Raw genomic sequence first — 25,653 nt, forward strand, 5'->3', positions numbered from 1 at the left:
TCTTTATCACTAGCCACTGGGAAGATAATTTATCTTACAAAATGCTAAGATAAATAATTATTTAAAAATTTAAGTCAGTTGATAATGCTAATAACAACGGGTCATTTGGCTTCAGATTTAATGAATAGCTTGCACATTCTCTTTTGTTAAGGGAACCCTTTGTAGACTGTTGGTGGGAATGTACATTGGTACAGCCTTTACGGAAAATAGTGTGGAGGTTCTTCAAAAAATTAAAAATAAAAATACCATATTATCCAGTAGTTCCACTTCTGGGTATATATCCAAAGGAAATAACATCAGGATCTCAAAGAGGTATCTGTACTCCCACATTCATTTCTGTATTATTCACAATAGCCATTATAATGGAATATTATTCTTATTCAGCCTTAAAAATACTGATATTTGCAACTATATGAATGAATCTACAGAATTTGTGCTAAGTGAAATGAACCAGACACAGAAAGACAAATGCTGTGTGACCTCACTTATATTTGGAATGTAAAATATTCAAATTCATGGAAGCAGAGAGTATAATGGTGGTTACCAGAGACTGGAGAGAAGGAAATGGGGAGCTATTGGCCCAAAGGTACAAAGTTTCAGTTATGCAAGATGAGTAATTTCTGGAAATCTAATGTACAATAATGTGGCTATATTTAACAATACTTTACTGTATACTTGAAATTTGCTAAGGGAGTGGATCTTAAGTGTCACTACCAAAATAAAAGTGGTAACTATCTGAATAGATAGGTATGTTAATTAGCTTGAATGTAGTGATTACTTCACATTGTAAATGTATATCAAATGATCAAATTATAAACCTCAATAGATACAATTCTTAATATAAATGTATACAATATGTACAATTGTCAAATATATCTCAATAAAAGACAAAAATTTCAAAACTGTCTTTTACTATGGTAACAAGTTTTGTTTTCTCTAAGTCAATAAAGTAATGTTTTTCATTTTTAAATCTAAATGGCAAAGTGAGAAAGATAAAGGCTGAGAACAGGTTTGAACATGGTTTATAAAACTAGGAATAGGCAAACCTGGGTTTACTAACTGATCTGAAAATATCCTAGAAAAGGGTATAAATTCAGTCCACAAACCAAATCTAGATTGCCACTTAAAAATGGTTTTTACATTTTCTAATGGCTAAAAAAATTCAAATCAAAGGAAGAATATTTTGTGATACATGAAAATTATGTGAAATTCAACTTTCAGTGCCCATAAGTAAACAGTTTTTTGGAACATGGCCACACTCATTCATTTACGTATTGTTTACGACTGGTTTCTTCTCTACTACAAAGGCAGAGTTCAGTAATTGCAACAGAGACCTAGTTGGTGCTCTCTCGTTTTGCACTGCTGCTTAGCACATTACAAATTGCAGTGATGCAGTTATAACTACCAGCATTTTGAATGCCACACATATTGTAATATCACAATATTTTAAAGTTTCTTTATTATCAGTGCATACTCATAATGTCAGGAGAGAGAGGGGAACAGAGAGAGAGAGGTGGACTTCAAGTGTCATGTATTTAAGGCAAAGTGGAGTATAGACTATTTTGTTATCTAATTAGATGGCAAAGCATTGTGTTTAACATGCAGTAGTAATACTTTAGCTGTTCTGAAAAAATACTATGTATACATTGGAATTACTAAATGAAGTACTCATCACAATATTCTCAATTCATAGAATGCAGTGGCCAGAGAAATCAGAAAATTTAAAACAAGGAATCTCATCACGCCAGAATTTCTCTACAAAAATAAAAAAATGAAAATAAAGTTACAGCCAAGTAACTTTCTGAGTGGCTCATTTGTTAGCCAAGCAAAGAAAGCCTTTTTACCAATGGTGAGTTAATTAAATTGTTTTTGATTCATCAGTTGAAGAAACATGTCCAAAGTAAATTTGCTTAAGACTATTAAATTAGCCTTCTGGCAAGAACAGTTGCTGGAAAGAATTGAGAACACTGGCAACATCAATAGTTAATAATAAAAAAGAGGCAAATGATTCTCAGTGGTTTTCCTTGGCTCTTGATGAATCAACAGATGTCACTGATACTGCCTAGTTATTGTTGTTTATTTGATAAGTCAATGCCAAGGTTGAAGTATCTGAAGAGTTAGTTTCTATGAATAGTCTGTGTGGAACAATTACGGCAAGAATATTTCCTAAGAAGTTAAGAAAACATGAATTCAGTACAACCTGAAGTAGAATCTGCTAAGATGTGTTACAACTGGTGGTGGTAAAAATATGTGTGGAGCAAAACAAAAAGATTTAGTTGGTCAAATATACAAAGCTTGTAAAAATGTAGTTTTTAAAACCTGTGGTTGTTTACTGTATTATTCATCAGCAAGTTATCTGTGGAATATATTTGACTCAATGTAGCAGTGTCAATGGTGAACTTCATTTAACCATCATCAGTTGTTATGTTTTGTCAGATATAGAAGTGGAATATGCACATTTGTCCTACCACACAGCAGTTTATTGTACATTTGTTGTATGTTTTTGAGCTCAGAACTGATATTGAATTTTTTCTGAATGAGAAGAAATACCCTCAACTACTATTATGAAACACTGAGAGGCTTCAGAATTTAGCTTTTGTTGACAAACTTGATAATACTCTGTAATAAATTCAACCAAAAATTGAAACAGTGCAAAACAGTGAGAACAGTTATTCATACTGTGGGGTTCACCAGGATTTCGGAAAAGGTTTCAGACTCAAGGAGAGTTCTAGAGCAGTGCTTTTCAAAGGGTAGCCCTCAAACCAGCAGCATCAGCATCACCTGACCACTTATTAGAAATGCAAATTCTACTGAATCACAAACTCTGGAGATGGAGCGATACAGTGTTTATGTATGAAACATACTAATGTAATTTTGATAATAATTAACATTATTTGAATCACAAAGTAATCTTAAGTTGCTTTATATACTTCCTGTGCTATCAAAAGGTAAGACAATAAGTAGGATCCCTATTCTCACACAAATTTGCAACAGATATATTTTCCAAGCTCTAAGCTCACACTGTAGGTCTAACACAATTTTTTGGACCCTGATGCAAGTATAAAGGAAATTTCCATTTTCCAAAATCCATTCAGTTGTGCGATTGAGGAGCCTCCACATAATCTTCAGTTGGAAGTGATTAATCGGCAATGTAATATGTGCTAAAAGTAAATCATCAAGAGAAGAATCTATAGAATTCTACCAATGCCTTCCAAGTGATAAATATGCTCAATGAAAATCATATTCTTCTCATGGATTAATATATGTATTTGGCAATACCTGTCTGCATGAAAAGATTTTCAAAGACAAAATATAAGATCATACTAGAGATCAACATTAAAGATGAATATTTGCAATCAATTTTGATGGCAGGAAATAGTCATTTTGAACCCCAATTGTGAAATATTATCCTCCCCAAGAGTATTTCATTCTTCTCATTAGTAGAACCGTATTACAAAAAATTGTTCTCAATTATTGCTATTTTTTGAATTCTATCAACAAAAACATTGTAGAAAGTTTTTCTCTCTATTTATATAAAAATTCCTACATACCACGTTTCCCCAAAAATAAGACCTAGCTGGACCATCAGCTCCAATGCATCTTTTGGAGCAAAAATTAATATAAGACCTGGTCTTATTTTACTATAAGACCGGGTATAATATCATATAATAATATAATATTATAATATATACCAGGTCTTATATAAGACCGGACCTTATATAAGACCCGGTCTTATATTAATTTTTATTTCAAAAGATGCATTAGAGCTGATGGTCCGGCTAGTTCTTATTTTCTGGGAAACACGGTAATAATCTCAGTTTTGCCTCTAAGCTCCAAATCCTCAAATATTTATTATCTGGCCCTTTACAGATAACATTTGCTGACCTCTGCTCTAGAACCAGAAGCAACCCCAGATACTTAAAGCATAGGTTGAATGCACTGCCTGTAAAGCTAGATGTCCTGCATGTGTATGTTGGCTCTGCCACTAGCAGCTATGTGATCATAAGTTCTTCGATCTTTCTTTGCCTCAGTTTCCTTGTCTGTAGTAAATGGGAGTAAGTAATGGTATCTATATTACAGTGCTGTTTCTGAGGATTAAGTGAGTTAGTAAATGCAAAGCACTTGAGAAAGAGTAAGCATTAGTACTACTTCATCTAGGTGGTAGTCCAAGTATAAATCTCATCATCCTAAAAGGTCCATCAAATACAATTTATAAAATGTTTACATACATTAGTGAGTAAAAAGAACATTTAAGTACATGAAGATAACAATGGAGGATAACCAAGCTCTTTTCCAACTGCCAGGACATATACTGCCAACATATACTGCCAGGACAGGAATTCTCATAGAGATGGTTTCTTATATGTAGGAGATTGTATTAATATTTTAATACTTTAAATGTCATAATATTACATTCTTTATAGTCTATAAAATAAGCATAGTACTAGTAATAATTTATAACATTTACATTTTAAAAATTTGACATTACATGGCTTAACTCAATATAGAATTATCCATTCAATAAATATTTACTGAATGCCTGTTGACTGCCATAAGTATTAATTTGCTAACTTAAGAACTTTGGAGGAACAATGCTTTCACATATGTAATGATGAGTACCCTCAAAAATTGCCTAGAAATATATATTAATTATGCTAATTTTTTAACCAAATGTGCTTTTTCTTAAATGACTACATTTATAACACAAGAAATTCTAGATTAATGTTGTCCAATATAACCCCCAGCCTCAGGTGCACTACTGCACACTTGAAATGTGGCTAGTACATTGAGAAATGGAATTTTTAATTACATTTAAGTGAATGAAAATTAAATAAAATAGCCACATATGGATGTGGCTGCCGTAGTGGACAGCAGCACAGGCTCACTCTAGGATGTGAAGGTGTTGGAATTTAACATTTTGCCCTATGTGGGAAAATAAATTTTGTTACACTATACACTTAATATTAGTTTGTTATTCACAACAGCCCTTGTTTGTCATGCCACAAAGTATTTTCTGTTTACTTTCTTAGCAAACAATGTTGGTTTGTTTTTTCCTCCACTATAGGTGATTTGTAATTACTTAAGGTGCTGGGGCACAGAAAAAAATAAATACAAATAAAAGCCACATAAAACTCAGAAGTTTCAAACCTTTCCCTCTGGCAAATTTTTAAGGTAACTGCTTAACAGTCGGAAAGCTGTTTTGTTTAGTAGGTTACCTCTTGCTCTTGGTTACGCGCATATTTTTATATTGATACTATCCAGTAGTAAAGTAGATAAATATATCAAAAGACAAGTATAAAAACAAAAAACTTGGAAGTTGATGAGCTGATGTATCAGCTTAAAAAAATAATTTTAACAAATGAAAAAAATAAGACTCTCCAACTAACTGACAATTTTGTATATACCAAACAAAATACAGTCCAGGTCATAAGGCTTATTAATAAGGCATCCTTACACGGAGGTGTGAAAAATTAATTATATTTTTTTCATAGACATCATGATAACTTACTGTTCAAACTGTTCCTTTAAAAATAAGTTAAAATGGTTCCACGTTATTCTTTTATTAAACATGTAATTATTAACTAGGGCATATAATATCACCACTTAACATAAGGTAAAAATAATATCAGCTACTCACATATTCTTGAAGAAAAGTGCTTACAATATTTTGTGAAAACATTTGTTTACATTTATACTTGATTTAGTGGACAATTTCAAATTTGTCTTTAAAAATCTACATTAAGATATTTCCACCAACATGAAAACTACACAAAACAAAAACACAAAACCTGCCCTAAAATAAAACCCTACAAAAGCACATTCATTTTATTATAGAACATATATGAAGTCACTGAGTAAAGCTCTTTTTTATGAACACTTTTGGAAAGCTTACATTGAGTTCTAGCACAGCTCTATTATCAATCTGGGAACAGAAGGACACATCAAGCAAGGAAAGATCTTTACAAGATTCCAGGAGTTTTCTTAAGGATGCTGGACTTACCATTCTTGTTCCTGTTTAAAAAAACAAAGCCACATAAAACATCTTAAATATAACATTTATATACTATTCCGATAAAGGGTCCCTTTGTTATGTATTGTTTAAAAATAACAAAGTAAATTGTATTTTAAAAATTAAAAACATTTCTTAAAACAAAAGACTTCATATTGAAACAGTCTGATAAAAAAATATGAACTGAATTTTCCCAGCCAATTTGGCACCTTGTCAATACTCCACCCACTATCTTCATTCCTACCTCCTACCTCTTCCAGTCAGCTCCTCCAGGCTTTCCTATTTCTGTCACCCAGTTCAAAACTGTTTGCACATCCCATTTTCTGTTACCCATGCGTCATATCAGGCACCAAGGATTCAACCTGTAACTCCATGCAATAAATTACTGAGCAACTAACTACCCTATAGAAACATCTGTTTCAGGCATTAGAAATACAAAGATACGTAAGACAGACTTATGTCATAGGGAACTCACTGACCAGAGTTGAAAGCAAATAACTACAACACAATTTGATCAGTTTTACAGTAACTGGTTGGTATAAAATGACATTACTGGGAAGACAGATGATGGATGATGAGTACTAGTTAGCCCATGTTAAAAATGAAGAGATTATGGGACATTCAGACGGAGGCTAAATTGTCACTAGCTCTAAGATGTCACCTGTTGTAAAACATACCTTGCTTTAACTACAGCTTTTCTAGGGAGGAAAAAAAAAATCACAGTTGTATTACACATACACATCTACTGGGATGGGGATTCAAGTTTCTAAAATGTTAACCTATACCTTTTTCTCTGAGAGCTTCTTTCTATTCCCCTCCCTGCCATGGGTTCCAGAAGCTGTAACTATACTGCTACTCAGGTGGTGACTGGCCCTGCACCTAACACAGATTTCGCTGAAATTTTAGAATTGGCATTCAGTAAAGCCATCCCTTGAACAAAAGACATGGAAAACTGGGTTGGGTCTGCTGTATTTGGCTACGTGCACCCAATAAGGCAGAGACGTCCAGTATGACAAGAACAAGGCAAAACCAAAGGGAGCAGCAAACATCAAAGTCTTTGTGAGTGTACAGCTGCAGAGGGTAGGGGTAGGGGACAGGTACCTGATCATGTAAGACAGAAAAAGAGAAAACAGCTTCCTTGCCTCCTGATGGTTTTCCAATCCCTCTTTATTATCTGACAATAGCTCGCTCCTAACCATGGGATCTGAGACACCTGTATCTTCAGAATAATTTTCTTTTTCTTATGTTTAAATTATCTTGAGTGGGTTTCTGTTATATAAGATCAGAGACCCTCAGCTAAGACACCTGACTACTTTTTTTTTTATACCTAGGATTGTGATTATTTTCTATTTGCCAGTCTTGGTCATTAGAATCTGAGTTTCCTGATAAATCAGGAGTGCCTAAGAAAATGTCAGGGAAGGAAGTCGGAGGCTGAAAATTTTACTAGGCTAGGGTGCCTCGTCCTCGGTTTCCAGAGCACTTTGTGCTGATGCTTTGTTACTCACTTATGACACAATTATGCTTTCAGCTTGCACCTTCAGGGCAGCAGCCATATCTATCTTGTTCACTGACATATTTCCAGTGTTTAAAACGGTACCTGACATGGTATTTGCTCAATAAGTGTGTAATAAATGAAGCGATGAAGGAATGGTAGTTAATTTCCCAACACCATCGCCCTGGTTCGGATCCTCTTTAGATCTATGACTTAGATCTCTTCCTTCTCCAATTCACCTACACTTGTTTCCAGATTAATATTCCCTAAATGTGTCTCTCACCCCCCTAATTAAAACCCAATAATAGTTCTTCCTTGTTTAATTTTGTGCAGATTCCTCATTCTGGTGTGTTCAAAATTCTCCATGAAAGCCTATTTTATACTAACATTCTCAGTCAACTTAGATTGCCTGTTCTCTGAACATATTCTGTATTTTTAACTCTTTTACTTTTGTTTCATGCTAGTCAATCTTCCTAAAATGCCCCCCCATTCCTATTTCCTATTTACTTTTCAAGGATATTTTTCAAATACCTATTAACCTTTTTAATTAAGCCTTTTCTCATTTCTAAAATCATATATACTCTCTTTTCTTTGAGCCCCATGAAAATGGACTTGCTTCGAGCTTGCATTATAGTTATGTATATACTTGTTTTACTCCTCCTTGCTAGATTATAAACTCTCTGAAAGTCAGGACTGTATCTTACTCAGCTTGGTCCTGATCAGTAAGTATTCTCAGTATGAAGAAAGTATGCCACTTAACACTCATATGTGCTGGTCACAAAATGACAAAATAATAATTATTAGCTTGGTTCAATTAAGAATCCTTTTAAAAATATCGATTCTAACACTTAAGGATGAAAGGAGACAAACACGAAACCAATAAAAATAAAGAAAATATCGCATAGTATTAGGTTGGTGCAAAAGTAATTGCAGTTTAAAAGGTTAAAAACAATTGCAAAAACCGCAATTACTTTTGCACCAACCTAATCTGGTTCAACACCCGATTTCTTACTAGACATGAGACCCAGGCAGACAGATCACTAACCTGTTTCATTCTGTTTCCTCGTTTGTGGCTAATACTAATACCTGCCTCACAAAATTGTTGTGGGGATTAAATCAGTTAATGCATGCTCAGCAGTAGGTAGTAACATTGCTGTTAACATTATTAACTATTATTGATATTATTTTTACTGTGCTCTTCGTATTTGAAATAAGATGTTCCAATATATTTGCTGATGGCTGTCTTCCATCTATAATTAGTTTTGGCATAATAGATAATTATACTTCCTTGCTCTTATGCTCATAAAAGTTATAAATGCTTTCATGAAGAAGTCATTATGCTTCTTACCCATTTTTCTTTTATGTCTCTGTCAAGTAGTTAATACATTTATAAGCCAAAGTTAGGTCACCTGACACTCAACCCCACTGTTTGTCACAACTGTGCTATTGTTCTAGGATCAGTGTTACCAACTTCTCTGTGCTTCTGTAGCATCTCTTTCAGATACTGGCTACTCTTTATCTGTAGTGCATGAGTTTTTTTGGTTTTCATTTTTTGTTTTGTTTTCTTTGTTCTTTGTTTTGAGGGGGAGGGTTGTAAAACAGATTTTAACCAACAATAGCACCACCCTCTGAAGTGAAGTGTGACTCCATCAGCAAATCCCTTTTAAAAGGCCCTGGCCACTTTTTCTCATTCTCCCTGTGAATTCATGACTTTTTCTTGAACTTTTCAAAATATTTCTCTTATAAAAGGTCTGGGCTAATTCAAGGGGGAAAGTGGGTAGTAAGGAAAAGAAGCAAGCAAGGTAAGTGGGTGTGGTGTTATATGAAAAAATGATACTATGTAGCCACAGACCTTGGATTTGAAACCTGCTCTGCCACATGTTAACTGCCCTCACCAATGAAAAAACAATGACATCCAACTCGCTCAGCTATGAAGATAAGGAAACTATAACAGATGAAATATGTATCTAGCCCAAAGTGTACATATAATAGGCAAAAATTTCTCTCTAGTTTTTAGGCAAGAATTTCTGCCTAATAGAAGCTTGATTAAGTAACATGCAACTATATAAGCAACATCTACCAATGTTATCATAAACCTGGACTGTGGAAAGATTTTAACTAAAACCACCAATACAAATTTTCCTTTCGTTGAATGTTTAATAAAAAGAAAAGGATATAATTAGCACTTCGTGGACTAATCTGTTAGTACTAATAAATTACCAGAGAACAAAGAACAAATGCTATGTGGGCTCACAAAGTACCAACCATGTGGGCATTTGTAACTGTGACACTGCCAGCACTCTGGCTAAAGTAAGAAGTGACAAAATCTCCCAGGGTTCCTTGCTGAGAAACTGCAGTAAGGACATAAAGAGTCCCAGAACCGGAAAGGATCTTCATTGGCTCGGCCTTGGGGTAGAACCATTCCCAAAAACTGGAATTATCAGGGATGGAGAGTGTATAAAATTCTTTAATCAATAGTTCAACATCAAGAATATATACACACATATATATACACACATACATATGTATATATACACATATATACGCATAAGTACATATATATTTATACATGTATAAATATACATATGTATGTATATTTATATTTGAACTCCTTATACAAATGGATTCATTTCTTACCTGTCCTTAATGAAAACGGATAACACAGATCATATAAATTCTCACTCTTCTTACTCGACCAAGAATTAATGATTATTTGGAGCTTTCTGATGGGTTCAAGTATAAAATTTTGTTATTGTCCTCACTCTTTTACTTAAGTACAGATATAATTACTCTTCATATTAATTGACTTATCTTGTACTTCCTATCAAGCCAAGCAGTGTTATCAAGACAAAATTTTTATTTTATCCAAGAAATTCTGTTTTTTCTTGCAAAAAGTCTGAGATTAGCTTTTATGTCAAGGCTTTAAAATAAATTTATATACTGTATCCTTACCTAGTATGTCCAGTTGCCGTAATCTGGTACAATTACATGCCAGTTCTTCAATGTCTGTATCACACACAGACCTGTTAGCAGTAAGAAAGAGTTTTTGCAAGTTTGGGAGCTGGCGTGCCAGTCTGGCAAAGCACCCAGTACTGCTCTGCAGAGTAGGGCACCAGCCGAGATCAAGTTCCTCCAGAAGCGGACATCCAGAAGCCAGTTCTGCTATCCCATTCTCAGTAATATTCTTACATCTCCACAAATCCAGAGTGCGCAGTTTTTTACACTTGGCTCCTATCATGCTAGCGATCACATCATAGTCTTCAATCTGGAAATCAAATAATTCCAATCTTTTACATATGATGCTCAGAAAAACAAACTATTTAGAGCAAGTAAGACATTCTTAATCATTCATATTGTTTGATTGTTTGATCTCGAAGCAGTCTGAAATCCTCCATCCCTCATGAAGAATTTGAGGGTTACGTGTTGGTCCTGCCTGCCTCCCATTTTGACCTCGATGCTGCTACTTGCTGAGAAGGCATGGCTTCTTCTATCTTATATATAATTAATCAATTTTGGTAGACAAATAAGATCTCCCTGATAAAGGTGTGAACCTTGTTAGGCTCTAAAATAGTATGTAAATATTCTGATAGGACTAATAAGGATACTAGTTTGGAGTTAAGTGAGGCATTTGGGGACTGAAGATACAACACAAAGATAATTTAGATTATGTTGTTAATCATTGTCAGTTACAGGAGGTATCCAGTGATTTACCTCCAGACCACAGGATAAGCCTCCACCAACCAAGGATTAAACATTTAAGTTCACGGGCTTTATATGCTTTAGTAATGGTTCTTAAAACAGGTTCTTTTAAGAGATTCATTTGATTTGGTTGTAATCAGGTGTCAAAATTATCACCAGTAGTCAAAAGGGAACAAAATAGCAAACAATTTCCAATGATTATTTCCTTTTATTTATTGTTTATTCATATTTTCAACTACTATGTGCCAGCACCACTCTAGATGCTAAGAATAACAGTGAACCAAAAGACAGGACTTTGTTCACATTTTTGGGAAAGACATACAGACAAATATAAGAGCAAAATAAATTCAGAGAGCGATCAGCGTGGAAATAACAAACCAGGGTGATGTGAGCACGATCAGAGAGGGAGGCAGTGGTGGCTGCTGGGACCTCCGGGAATGAGCTTGGTGCATCAGATCAGTATGGCGCTGGGTAGTGATGGAGAGGACACGCCATAGAGGACAGAGTGAATGCTGGGGTCAGGCCATTAGGCCATAAAGGAATTTGATTTTTATTTTAAGTAATAAGGAAATCAATGGAGGGTTTGCTACAAATGATTTACATTAAACCAAAAACAAAAACCCCTCTTGCTTCTATCAGATGGTCTATGGTGGGTAAGAATGGAGGAGGCAGCCCAGTGAAGAGGCCTGTATTAGCTTAGGAGAGATGACAAGGGCTTGGATTAAGACAGCAGCAGTGGAAGTGGAGAAATGGACAGATGCAGGGCTATACGTTCAGTAGAAACCAAGGTTTATGGACTAGACATAGAGATGATGATGTCTAAGGTTCTGGTCTTCAGGAATTGTGTATGGTAAAATCATGCAGAAAACCACGAGAAGCAGACTGTGGGGAATGTAACTATTTACTTAAGTGACTGTACCTGAACAACACAAAAGTGTAGCTTCGATCATTAGTGCAGCCAATTTGCTTCTTTAGAAAGAAACAATTTAAAAATGTTCTGAAACCCGTGATTCTGATTGGTATTATTTTAATAGTCAAATACAAAATAGGAAATGAATCATCCTGCTTTTGGTCAATTGACAGAAAAAAACTGAGATGAACATGGTGTGAAAGTATCGCTCAACAGCTGTCTATGGCAGTGTCCTGATAAACTCTGGACCTGCTGCGCTGTTCCTGCTGTGAAGTAAGAATGGTGTTTCCACAACAAGCATGAAATGTATCAATCATGACAGTAGTAGCAAAATCAGAAATATTAGCAGTATTCCTGAATTTAAAGTCAAATTTTTAAAACTTCATTTCCTGGCAAACAATATCAATGGTAATATATTTTACTGGTAACTACATACTTTAATTTAAAAACAGCTTATGTATCTAAAGCAGTATTTTCCATAGTATCTTACATATTAATAGTTGTAACATGGGAAATCGTGTTCAAGGCAGGTCAAGATGAAAAATACTGATTTAAGCAAAGGCAAACACTTGTCACAGAAACTGCCAATTGAATGTCACTGGGCCCATCTACAAGAGCCACTAGAGGGACCAACAGAAGCTTATGAAATGACTTAGGTAAGAATTTGGCCAGAAGTAAGGAAAACCTAATGCTAAATTAGTGGGCTCCCAAGATTGTTTCCAGACACCAGGATGGGACTGAGTTCATACTTGGGGTTTAATCAGGCCTAACCGCCAGGATTAAAAACTACGGGGACATGGAGATAAATATGTCCTTATAATTGGCCTCTCCAGCCTACAATGCCAAACCTTGGGGCATCTCTGAAGCCATTGCTGAGCTTCAAAAGATGTTCAAATGGGATCTGTTTCAGGTCAGTGACTGTGCCTGTTGATTCCAAGCCTAGGACACCAAGAGAACTTCTCTGGACTCTTACAACTATCCTGCTCATGCTGGTATTTCTCCTACGTGGATGCAAAATTGAAATGGCTGTGGATCTTCTAAATCTGCTTTGGGTGGATAAGGAAGTGAAGAGAAATGGATTGCTCATAGTCATTTATATTGGGAGATGCATTTCCTGTGAATGTGCATATGTGCACGCACACGCATACACATGTGCACACAAACACCAAGGGCTGTACAGTCCCTTGAGTGTCAGTATTATTTATAAACCATACAATTTAGATAAAAAGATTTAACTCATCCCATGAGCTCTTTCAATGGCACATAAAATCATAACTTTAAATCTGGAAGGGCTTTAAAGACTATCTAATCCAACAGTCCCTAGGCTTTTGATTTCATGAAATCAGTAAAATTCAAAAATGAGTTCCAATACAGAATATCCACCTTTTTATCTCACCCAGTAAGGCCAGGAAAACAAACATAAAAACAAAGTAAATCTTTCTTACTATCATCAACATTTGCAGGAAACATTCTCAGAACTTAAAAATTAAAATTAGCTTTGTGAAAAACTTACTGAACTACTGGCATTTGGGTGTGATGGATAACTTATTTTATAAAGAAATCCAGAGGTAAATAACTTGTCAGAGATAACATCTGATAACATCTGACGTGAGGCAGAACCAAACTCTTTCCACTATACTATACTTCTCTTCTTGCTCTTATGGATAATGTCAGTATTTCAAAGACATACTCTCCAATTTAAGAAAAATGTTTGAAAGTGGGGTACATATAGTTAACCGTAAATCAGAAAAGCTGTGGGTGGGTGTGGGGTGGGGTGAGTCAGAATAAAATTCACCTGTGGGAAGAAAAAGAGAATAAGCAATTGAGTGTAAAGAATTTTCAAATACTTACCATTACACAACTACCCAAACTGAGGTGCTGAAGCTCTGAACAGAAGTTCAAAATGCTGAGCAGCGCTGTTTGCTGCCATCAGGGACCACATCAGAGGCAAATATGGAAAGTGAAAGAAAGTGAAACAAAGAGAAGAGGTCAATTAGACATTAAAGGCTGTCACTGCTTTTCCTGAAATAGAGCTCAAAACCAGGGTGACAGACACCACAAATGCAATTTAACGAGTCCCCAGGTGCTCCCACCATTGATTGGCTTGGAGTCAAGGTAATCATTACCAGTCTCTATGTAAGTCGTTATTCTGTATATGGTTTGCATGCCCTAAAGATACCTATATTCCCTATGACCCCTCAGTTCATTTCCCAAAGGTAAGCAATTTGAAAGTCTGGTTAAGACTGAACAAGACAAGCTAAACAACCCCTCCCTCAAAAAGAAAAAAAAAAAGAAAACGCACAGAGGACTGGTGACACTCTGAAGAATAGCGGCACCTCTGACATTCACTTATCAGCTGCAGCCTGATGGAACTGCCAATAGAGTCACCTGAAATCAGGACTGAGCTGGTGACTTTAATGTCAAAGGATTCTCTTTGCTGACAAGGATCCCTACAACCATTGAGCACTTGTCACTAGCAGCATGCTGACTGAAACACATATAATGTGCACTTTCTAATCATGTTCTAGCCATTTTCGCCCATCTATCCTGTGCAATGAAAACAGTCTCACCACTAAAGAAACCCAGAGGTATGCCAGACTGTGACATAATCATGGTACCTAAAAATATCTCCAAGTGGCTATAATTTCATTAGAGGGCATGCTTGAAATTAAAATTTGTGAAAAACAACACAAAACATTCACATTTCTAATTTTTACCTTATACATTAAAAAAAAAAAGACTCCAATTTATGTGGCAAAATTTGTTTCTAAATAGTTGTACTATATCATAGTTAACAAAGTTAAGAGAATATCACACAACCTTTGTTTATAAATGTTCAGAAACTGAAAAATATCAGCGGAGGAGGAGATGACAAATATGTTAATGACAATACAAAACATTTGTTCCTTTGTTGAGCCCTTCCCAAAACCTGGCCTGCAGGCACAGATGGCCGCCACATCTGAGTCTCCATCAACCCAGCTAACACCATTTTCCCTGCCCTGATGATTCCCAGAAACCCTGTCGCACCCTACTTACGGGTCTACCCAAGCTACTTTGAGTGGCTTTTCCATACAAACAGCCTGTTTTGACTCATACTGTGTTCTTTCCTAATATTGCTAAAGATTTCACAAACCCCAAACAAAGCAGCATCTGGCTTCAGCATGCCCCATACCTCTTGCTAAGCAGCCTCAAGCCCGGCACTAGTGGCAGTTGGCCTCAGTTCACAGCTTAGCCTCTCCCAGGCACATCCAAATAGCCCCACTGCAGCACAAGTGGCAACCATGTGCAGATCACTTTGTAGTTTCATACCAAGTAGCCCCAGGCATGGCACAGGCAGTGGCTGACCTTGGTGTGCCCTAGAGCCCCTCCCAAGAGGCCCTAAAACCAACATATCCAGAAGCCAGCTTCAGACCACACCACAGCACTACCCAACCACTTCCACATTGACACACTCAAAGGGCAGACATGGCAGGCACCAGAGCCCTACTAAAGCGAATCCTGCTCCATAGGGTCAGCTCCTGCACAACAGTTCTTCCACTGGAGTTTTGATGACATTCAGGACATCAAGGGTAATATGACGACAGCTCTGATGGCCTTCTCAGAAAACTGCTTTGAAGGGTGGATTAGGCGCTTGCATTGATGCATAGCTTCCCAAGGGGAGTACTTTGAAGGTGACCATAGTGATATTCATCAATGAGGTATGTAGCAGTTTTTCTAGGATGAGTTCGCGAACTTAGTTGTCCAACCTTGTACAGCCCAGGAAGCAGAGTCCCAAACAAGATGCACCCAAAGAGGCCCCCACTAAGACACATCATAATTAAAATGCTAAAACTTAAAGACCAGGAGAGAATCTTACAAGCAGCAAAAAAAAAAAGCAGTCAGGGCCGGCCCGGTGGCTCAGGCTGTTAGAGCCACATGCTCCTAATTCCGAAGGCTGCCGGTTCAATTCCCACATGGGCCAGTGGGCTCTCAACCACAAGGTTGCCAGTTCAATTCCTCAACTCACACAAGGGATGGTGGGCAGCGCCCCCTGGAACTAAGGTTGAACATGACATCTTGAGCTGAGCTGCCGCTGAGCTCCCAGATGGCTCAGTTGGTTGGAGCGCGTCCTCTCAACCACAAGGTTGCCGGTTCAACTCCCGCAAGGGATGGTGGGCTGTGCCCCCTGCAACTAGCAACGGCAACTGGACCTGGAGCTGAGCTGCGCCCTCCACAACTAAGACTGAAAGGACAACAACTTGACTTGGAAAAAAGGCCTGGAAGTACACACTGTTCCACTGTTCCCCAATAAAGTCCTATTCCCCTTCCCCAATAAAATCTTTAAAAAAAAAAAAAAAGCAGTCAGTTACCCACAAGGGAGCTCCCATAACACAGTCAGCTGATTTCTCAACAGAAACTTTGCAGGTCAGAAGGGATTGGCAGGGAACATTCAACGTGATGAAAAGCAAAGACCTACAACCAAGGTTACTCCACCCAGCAAAGTATCATTTAGAATTGAGGGACAGATAAAGAGTTTCCCAGACAAGCAAATGCTAAAGGAGTTCATCACCACCAAACCAGTATTACAAGAAATGTTAAAGGGACTTCTTTAAGAAGAAAAGAGAATATGAATGATAAAAATTGCAATAACTACATACCTATCAACAATTACTTTAAATGTAAATGGATCAAATGCTCCAATCAAAAGACATAGGGTGGCTGAATATATATAAAAAACAAAACCCTTACATATGTTGTCCACAAGAGACTCACTTCAGATTGAAAGACCCACACACAGACTGAAAGTAAAGGGACAGAAAAAGATATTTCATGAAAATGGAAACGAGCAAGCAACAAAGAAGCTGGGGTAGCAATATTTATATCAGACAAAACAGACTTTAAAACAAAGGCTATAACAAGACACAAAGAACCACCTCGTAATCCCACTTCTGGGTATTTATCTCAAGAAATCCAAAACACTACTTCAAGGGACATATGCATCCATATGTTCATTGCAGCACTGTTTACAATGGCCAAGATGTGGAGGCAGCCTGGGTGTCTGTCAATGGAAGAATGGATAAAGAGGAGGTGGTACATATACACAATGGAATACGGCCCTGGGGCCATGGAAGGCAATGGGTTCTTGCCAGCTATAACAACATGGGTGGACCTAGCGGGTATTAATGCTAAATGAAATAAATCAGAGAATGGCAAATACAACATGATTTCACTTAAATGTGGAGTTTAATAAACAAAATCCACAAACAAACAAACTTAAAGATACAGAGAACATTTTAATGGTTATCAGAGGGGAGGGGGCTTGGTGGGCAGGTTGAAAAAGGTGAAGGGATTAAGAAGTATAAATTGGTAGTTACAAAATAGTCACTGGGATGTAAAGTGTAGTATAGTCAATAATATTGTAATAACTATTTATGGTGTCAGATGGGTACTAGATTAATCGGGGTGATCACCTCATAAGTTATATAAATGTCTAATCACTATGTTGTACACCTAAAACTAATTTAATATTGTATGTCAACTGTAATTGACAAATAAAAAAATCATTTAAAAAATAGCCACATATCAAAGTTGGAACTTCTCAAGAAAAAAAATTTTGTTCAAACTCCAGATAAGATTTCATTGAGAAAATAAAGTATTTCAAATAAAATAAACTTAGTTAATTCAGAAATAAAATAATAGTTGTAACAGGCCCTAGAGTAATAACAGACTTAAGAGTGTTTCACTGTTGAGCATTTCTTTAAATTTAAGCAAAAGCAAAAAAAAAAAAAGTTTATACGAATCTTATGCTTAAGTTTCAACACAACTTATAACATATCCAAGGCAATCTCATGTAGCTCTCAGAATGTTGACATTAGAAGAGATACATGAAAATAAGTTAATTTTCAGATTCTCCATAATACTTAGCTATTTTAACTTATACTAACAGATATGAAAATGATATGAGGTTTATTTTTATTAAAGTACCAGATCTTTATAATAAGGTTGTTTTATACGATTTTCCCATGAGCAAGATCCTGAACATATTAGAGAATTTTTAGAGAGGACCCCACATATTCTTGTGGCTAAGAAATTTTAAATTCACACACACACACACACACACACACACACACACACACACACACTTCACTCATGTAATTTGTTTGGTGCTTTATTTTTAAATTATTTACAATGAAGGACCACAAATATACAGACTAGTAGAGTCCAGTATAACAAACTTCCATATAAGCCACAACTCAGATGGATCAAACCTTACCATTCTGCCTTCTTTGTTTATACTTGGCTATTTGCGTACCCCCCCATCCATTCACATACTTCCTCAGAGGTAACCTTTATCATGCTTGTGTTTGAAAAACACGTTTCAAGATTATATAATTTTACTACATATTATGGATCCATATTTAGCACATACTGTTCCACATGGGTTTTATATAAATTGTGTTAGAATATGCATATACGAGTGCACTTTCCTCAACAGTGTTTGTGAGGGGTTTGTCCGTGTTGATACTCATAGCTTTAGTTTGCTGACTTTTTAACGGTTTTATACTATTACCAAATGCAATACATTCTCATTTGATGAACACTTTGTTTACAAGTTTCAGCATAACAAAGAATGTCAGAATAAACTTTCTTATAGTGCTTCCTTGTGCATTTATAGAAGAGTATTTCTCTAGAGCACATACCAGAAGAATTTCCAGGTGTTTATGTATGCTCTGACCTTATATTTTGCAAAACACCTCTCCTGTGTAATGTATCAATTGGTGCTCCCACCAGCAGTGTAAGAGTGTGGGGTCTCCACATCTTTGCTAACATATAGTCTTTTCATCCTTTTTAACATCCACCTATCTGATGAGTATGGAATGGTACAATTTGCATTTAGTACAATTCCTGGGGAGATTGAAGATCTTCTCCTATATTTATGGGTCACTCTTATTTCCTGCTCTGTAAATTGCTAATCATATCCTTTGCTGGTTTTTCCATTAGATTGTTTCTTCCTTCTTGATGTATAAGACTTCTTTTTTTATGCTGAATACCAACCTTTGTCAGTTATATCCATTACAAATCTCTTCTCTAAATCTGGGACTTGCCTTTTTGTTTTGTTTATAAAATATTCTGAGACACGAAATTTTGTATTTTAATATAGTCTCATCAATCTTTACGTGTGTATTCTGTTCTTTCCTAAAAAGTCCTTCTTTGCCCAAGGAAGAATATTCTTTTATTATTTTTTTTTGGTGACAGTTTTAAAGATTTTTCTTTTTTGCACTTAGGTTTTCAACCCAACTTTAATTGACTCTTATACATAGTAGGATATCAAATTTCATTTTTTCCCCTTAAGAAAAACCACTTGTCCCAGTTCAATTTATTGAAGATTCTACATTATCTACTGATTTGTGATGCTTTCTGTCATATATCAAGTTCTCTTATATGTGTAAGTCTATTTCTGGTCATTTTGTTTCACTGGTCTATTTGCCTTTCCCTGCACCAACACTTCAGTCTTAATTTTTATAGTTTGTTATAAGTTTATCAATCTAGTAAGGAAAATACCCTTTCCTTGGTCTTCAGAACTCTTTTAGCTGTTTTTATTTAGCCTAGGCTCTTTCATATGAATTTTAGAATCACTTTAAAGATTTTAATTCACCTTTTCAAAAATAATACAGAAAGATTAGTTTCTCTTTCTTTCTTCCCCCATGATAATTATTTTATTGCCACGTTATCAATTTCTCTGTCATAACTGTTTATTATATATGACACCTTCTACCTGAAGTTTTCTTCTTGTTGAAAAATATTTTTAATAGTTCTTTTAGTAAGCACCCGTGAGTGGTAAAATCTTAACAGCAAACATTTATTGAGTAGTATTAACATGTCAGACAGTGCTGTAAATTCTTTATATATATATATATATATATATATATATATATATATATATATATATATATATTAATTCTTAAAACAACCCTATTGTTTGTATGTTTAATCCTCACAACACCCTATTCACTCATTTACTCGTTTAATAAATACGGTTTTATTGAATGCCTACCATGTGTTAGACACTGTTTAAGCACTTGGGATATATCAGCAAACAGAGCAGATAAATAAACTAAGGTAGATATGATTATTCCCATTTACAGGTAAGAAATCTGAGTCACAGAAAGTTAAATAATGTATTTAGTCTGCATACATCTCCTCAACATTGAATCAAAGTTTAGCCTTGCTTAAAATTTTAGGATGACCGTTATCTTCTTTCATCATTTTGAAAGCATTACTCCATTACCTATCAGCCTTTATTATTTTAATAAGAAGTCTATAGTGAGAATTGTCTTCCTCTGTAAGTCATATGTCTTTTCCATCTGGTAGCTCTTGTCCCTTTATCTTTTATATTCTGCAATTTCATCACAATCAATCTAAATAAAGATTTATTTTCATTTATTCTGTTTGGCATCCTGAGTGAACATTTGGATTTGCAGACTTACATCTTTTTTCATGAAAGATGAAGATTCTTAACAATTCTCTCTTCAAATATTGCTTCTCCATCATTGCTTCCACTCTTTTCTTCTGGAACTCCTATTAAATGAACATTGGAGTATCCCAGTACCAGTGCCTACAGTAGTTTAAAAAGTAAGTTCACAAATTATTCTATACTCGTCCCAGAGGTGGAATTTCACTCCTCTCCTTTTGAGTGTGAGCTGGACTTAGTGACTTACTTCTAAGAAACAGAACATAGCAGAAGTGATGGTATGTAAGGTTATTGTGATGGTTAATATTATGTCACAGACTGCCTAGATATTTGGTCCAATATTATGCTGAGTGTTTCTGTAAGGGTGTTTGGGATGAGGTTAATATTTAAATCAGTATACTGAGTAAAGCAGATTATTCTCTAATGTGGATGGACCTCATCCAATCAGTCGAAGACCTGAATACAGCAAAAGGATGATTCTCTCCCAAGAAAGAGAGAATTCTTCCTGCCCGATGGCCTTCGAAAGAGGACATCAACTTTAGACTCACACTGAAACCTAAGTTCTTCCTGGGTCCCCAATCTGCTGGTCTTTGGACTGGAACTACACCATTGGCTCTCCTGGGTCTCCAGCTTCCCGACTCACTGTGTAGGACTTGGGAATGCCAGCCTCCATCATCACGAGCCAATTCCTCATAATAAAGTTATACACACCCACACATACTGTTTTATTTCTGTTTCTGTGAAGAATCCTGATAATGCAGTTATAAAAGGGCTGTGGCTCCTCTTGGGTTCCTCCCTCCCCCACTGCTCACTAGGGAAAAGCCACCTGTCATCTCATGAGGACACTCAGGCAGGAGAGGCCTATGTAGAGAGAACCAGCAGCCTCTGGCCAACAGCTACTGGGGAATCCTGCCAGTAGCCACATGTGTGAACTTGGAAGCTGATCCTCCAGCTGCAGTCAAGCCCTGAGATGACTGCAGCTTCAGCAATAATTGGGCTGCAACCTTGTTAGAAAACTTGAGCCAAAGCTACGCAGCCAAGCTGCTCCCAGATTCCTGACCTACAGAAACCGTGTGAGATCATGAATGGGTTTTTTTTAAGCCACTAAGTTTTGGGGTAACTGATATACAACAATAGATAAATAATACAGTGACTGGCACACAGTAGCCACAATATATATTTACTAAATGAATAAATAGGGTTGCTATCAGAGTTAAGTGAGTTTATATTATATATAATAAACTACGTACAGCAGTGCCTGACACACAAAGATTTTACAAATTTAAGTACATTCCTCAGACTTCGCTTCTAATTTAGCAATTCTCTCTTTAATTTAGAATTCATCGATTTTTAAAAATTACAATGACTGTCATTTATTACCTAGATTTTTAATCAGTTCTTTTCCAGAACTGATTTGTGTTTTAGCCTCTTTATGGTCCATAATTTCTTGTTCTATTTAAAAATATGCTTTCATTGATGTCTTTGAACTCCAAGCCCCTGCCCTCACTCTTTTTATTCTTCCCTGTCTAGGGTCTTGCAGACGGCCCCCATCCAGAACCAGGACTTCCACTGCTCTGCAATGCGGTGGGGGGGATGCAGAAGCAGAAGGAGGCGGGCCTCAGTTCTGACCTTGAGGCGCAGTCAATGCCAGGTCACTATATACTTTGTGGTATGTGTGTCCTGGCCCAAATTCCCTCCTCTTGCTAACATTTACATCCAACTCCTGGGGTAGCATGAACAGCCATCTAACACAGTTACCTAGCTCTAACTGACTACCCCCAAGCGGACAGCAAGATTCTCTCTTCAAATAAGTTTGTGATTTTTGAAACAAAGGCCAACCTTATTTAAGTCACTATGTAAAGAAATATAGTTTGGGATGAATTCCCTATTGTATTGGTTCTTCTAATGAAAAATAAGAGTAAGATAAAATAACAGTAAGATCTACCTGGACTGTTTCTTAGAGGAGCTGTATCTACTGCTTATTGTCTATCTTAAAGGTTGTAACTTTAAGGCACCAACAACTCATTGTTAAGATTCAAGTAATCACATATTTAGAAAATATCTTGTGTAAGAGTAGATGCACTCTGGAGGAATTTCAAGTCATAGAAGAGGAATTCATGGCATACTATACTTACTCAGGCAAATATTTTATAATAACTTAAACAGTCTGCACATTAAATTGGAAATTTAAAAAATCATTTAATAGAGAACAATCACTTTTCTCCCCCCCCTTAAAAAAGACCTAACAGGACAAACGAGATTCATGTTGAAGGATATCACACATCTTTGCTAAATTAAGAGATGTGAGATCAAATGCTGAGACTAAGATATTAGTGGGTGGAGGTATCAGCTAAAGAAGAAAACAAGCATCCCCTTGGAAGAGATGCTGTGAGGTATGTAACAAGGAGTCAAACAGAGATGAACCAAAGGCTTGACAGGTAGCACTGAGGTGAGCCAGCACACGTTAACACTTTCAGGACTTCCTATGGCAGAGCTCATGAGAAGCCAGAGACTGTGGGAGTACCCCCAGGTGTAAAAAACACATCTATAGATCAGTCTGAAATTTCTCTAAATCCAGTTAACCAGTTCCCTTCTAAAATATCGTTAGCATATTCTTTCTCTATGCTGTTAGTATTCAGAATTAAAGTACTGCTATTGATGCTACAGCAAAGAGGACAAACGAATTCTTCATTTCCAGATATAAAAGAACCTGATTTTGGAGGGACCACAGATTCAATGGTTTGGAGCAGGAGATAGCAAATTACTGCCCATGGACCAAACCCAGCCACTAACTGTTTTGTAAATAACATTTGATTGGAACACAGGCACACCCATTCATTTATTTATTGCCTATGGCTGTTTTCACACTGCAACAGCAGGGTTGAGTTGTTGTGACAGAGCCCATATGGTCTACAAAGCCTAAAATATTTGCTGTTTGGCCTTTCACAGAAAAAGTTAGCCAACCCCTGCTTAGAGAACAATTCTACTGTAATGAGTACTTCCCGCACTTTTTTACATATCGAGAACCCACAAATGGATGGATTAAAGCCCCATTAAGTGTACTATGAAAAGGCATTCAGAAAGAAAAAGGGAACAAATTTATGAACCTCTTATTTAAGACTTCAGATATCTTTTAGGTACCCAAGTCCACAGATTCTGTTGTGGTTAGTTCTCTAAAATTCATTCAACAGAAGCATAAGACTAACTCTATAAAATTAAAATATAATTTAAAGAGTTAGTAGCTTTTACAATGCAAGGCAGCAGATTCATTTTCACATGAGTTTGTAATTTTGAAACAAAGGCCCACCTTATTTAAGTCACCGTGGAAAGAAATTAATAAGGAATGACTGGTCATGTTAAATTCTTCTACAGAATTATCAAAGCATACCCTAGGTGAATGCTGGCACCTGGTAGTAGAATATATATTCATAAAGAAAGAATCCTTTGGCATTCCACCTAAAATCAACCTACTAACCCAATTCAGCAGCTTCAAAATCCAATGGATAACAATGAATTATAGAGAATTATTATTAATGCCTCTACTTGTTTCAAGGCAATTTATTAAGAGGTAAAACAAGGCAGAAATTCAAATTTTCATTGACAGCCTTTTAAGAGATGCTATCTGTAAACTGCATAACCTCCCATCCTCCAGACTCCCAAGTGCTAAGCAAAAATAGTTAATAAAATGATAACTGATATTTATTATACTCACATATAACTTTTACATATTCCAGATTTACGGCTTAGTAGAGTTATATTTATGCGTACCTGTATATTTTATAATGTAGTGAGATCATGTAAAATCAATGTATGCAGTACTATGTTAACTATTTTACAATACAGGCTTATAGTTATGACTAGTTCACAATTTTTTTTGCTCAGTTAAAAATTGTTGCTTATCTTAAATAATGAAACTCTTAATCACAACACTCTTAATATAGGAGGGTAGAATTCCAAATCAGTATTCTGCAATCTAATACCATGTTTCCCCGAAAATAAGACCTAGCTGGACCATCAGCTCTAATGCGTCTTTTGGAGCAAAAATTAACCTAAGACCCGGTCTTATTTTACTACAATATAAGACAGGGTGTTATCTAACATAATGTAAGACCGGCTCATATTAATTTTTGCTCCAAAGGACACATTAGAGCTGATGGTCCGGCTAGGTCTTCTTTCTGGGGAAAGATGGTATGATTCCTAGAAAGTATATTAAAGAAACATATACAAGTTTTATGTACTACAGACATACACAAGCTAAAATATAGACTAGTGACATCACCTGATCACAAACAAATGTACTTTCAGCTGATCATGATGCATTTCAAGCACATCAGAGCAATATTTACAAGTAATGAGATTTTATAAAAGTATATTCATTAAATGAAAATTCATAAATTTGTGTAACAAATACCACCAAGAAATCCCAATAACATAATCACTCAGTTGTTGGAATTTAAAATACACATATATGTGTGAATCTCTTTCTCTAATTTTTTTGCCTCTGTGATCCAATCTCAATAAATTTGAGAAGGAAAATACAGAATAAAAGTTCAAGTATTTTCAGAACTATTTAAAGTACTTGAAACTAACTATAGGTAGAAATAAACATCATCATTTCAGAATAATTAAATTCAACTATGTTATATAGATTTGCTTTGAACCATCTACTACAAATTATCTTTTATACAGTTTAGATATAAAATATGGTATAGTTATGTACTTATACATGATTACAACTTGAAAATAATACGGTCTTTTACAGGTTAAACTTTAAGATCAACATTGTGGTAGAAAAGTTAGACTTCTGACTGATCTCTAAAAAGAAAAAGGTTAAAAACCATAAATGGCATAAATTAATAACGCTCTTACATATAACTTTGAGAATAAAAAGGGAAAGTTCTTTAAATTTAACTGTAGATGGTTAAAGCTACACTAGATCACACACTCAGAAATTTGGCTCTATAGTACGAGTTTCAGTTAAGGTTCAGATTATTTGCTAAATTCTAAAAATGCATGTGTGTGACAGAATAAAATCTAAGATTAAATCACACACATCTGCCTTGCTCTGTACTCTCATTTCAGAACCCATT

The 25,653-nt window shown here is 35.9% G+C and overlaps 1 protein-coding gene across 2 annotated transcripts in view; it reads right to left on the reverse strand.

Annotated features, from left to right (window-relative positions):
* Window positions 1-5,326: 5,326 nt before the first annotated feature.
* FBXL4 (F-box and leucine rich repeat protein 4) overlaps window positions 5,327-25,653 on the reverse strand; it is a 68,055-nt gene continuing 47,728 nt past the window's right edge. Inside the window, exons 7-9 of one of the 2 annotated variants that reach the window (XM_019743411.2) lie at window positions 13,963-14,034; window positions 10,455-10,767; window positions 5,327-6,012 (exon numbers count right to left, since the gene is read on the reverse strand). In XM_019743411.2, the coding sequence (XP_019598970.1) occupies window positions 5,849-6,012; window positions 10,455-10,767; window positions 13,963-14,034 (549 nt within the window). In that variant the 3' untranslated portion in view covers window positions 5,327-5,848. The remainder of the gene's footprint in view (window positions 6,013-10,454; window positions 10,768-13,962; window positions 14,035-25,653) is intronic. The other variant, XM_019743414.2, reaches the window with a different exon arrangement.

Source organism: Rhinolophus sinicus, linkage group LG05 (genome assembly GCF_036562045.2).
Source record: "Rhinolophus sinicus isolate RSC01 linkage group LG05, ASM3656204v1, whole genome shotgun sequence".
In the NCBI taxonomy this organism is placed as follows: Eukaryota; Metazoa; Chordata; class Mammalia; order Chiroptera; family Rhinolophidae; genus Rhinolophus; species Rhinolophus sinicus.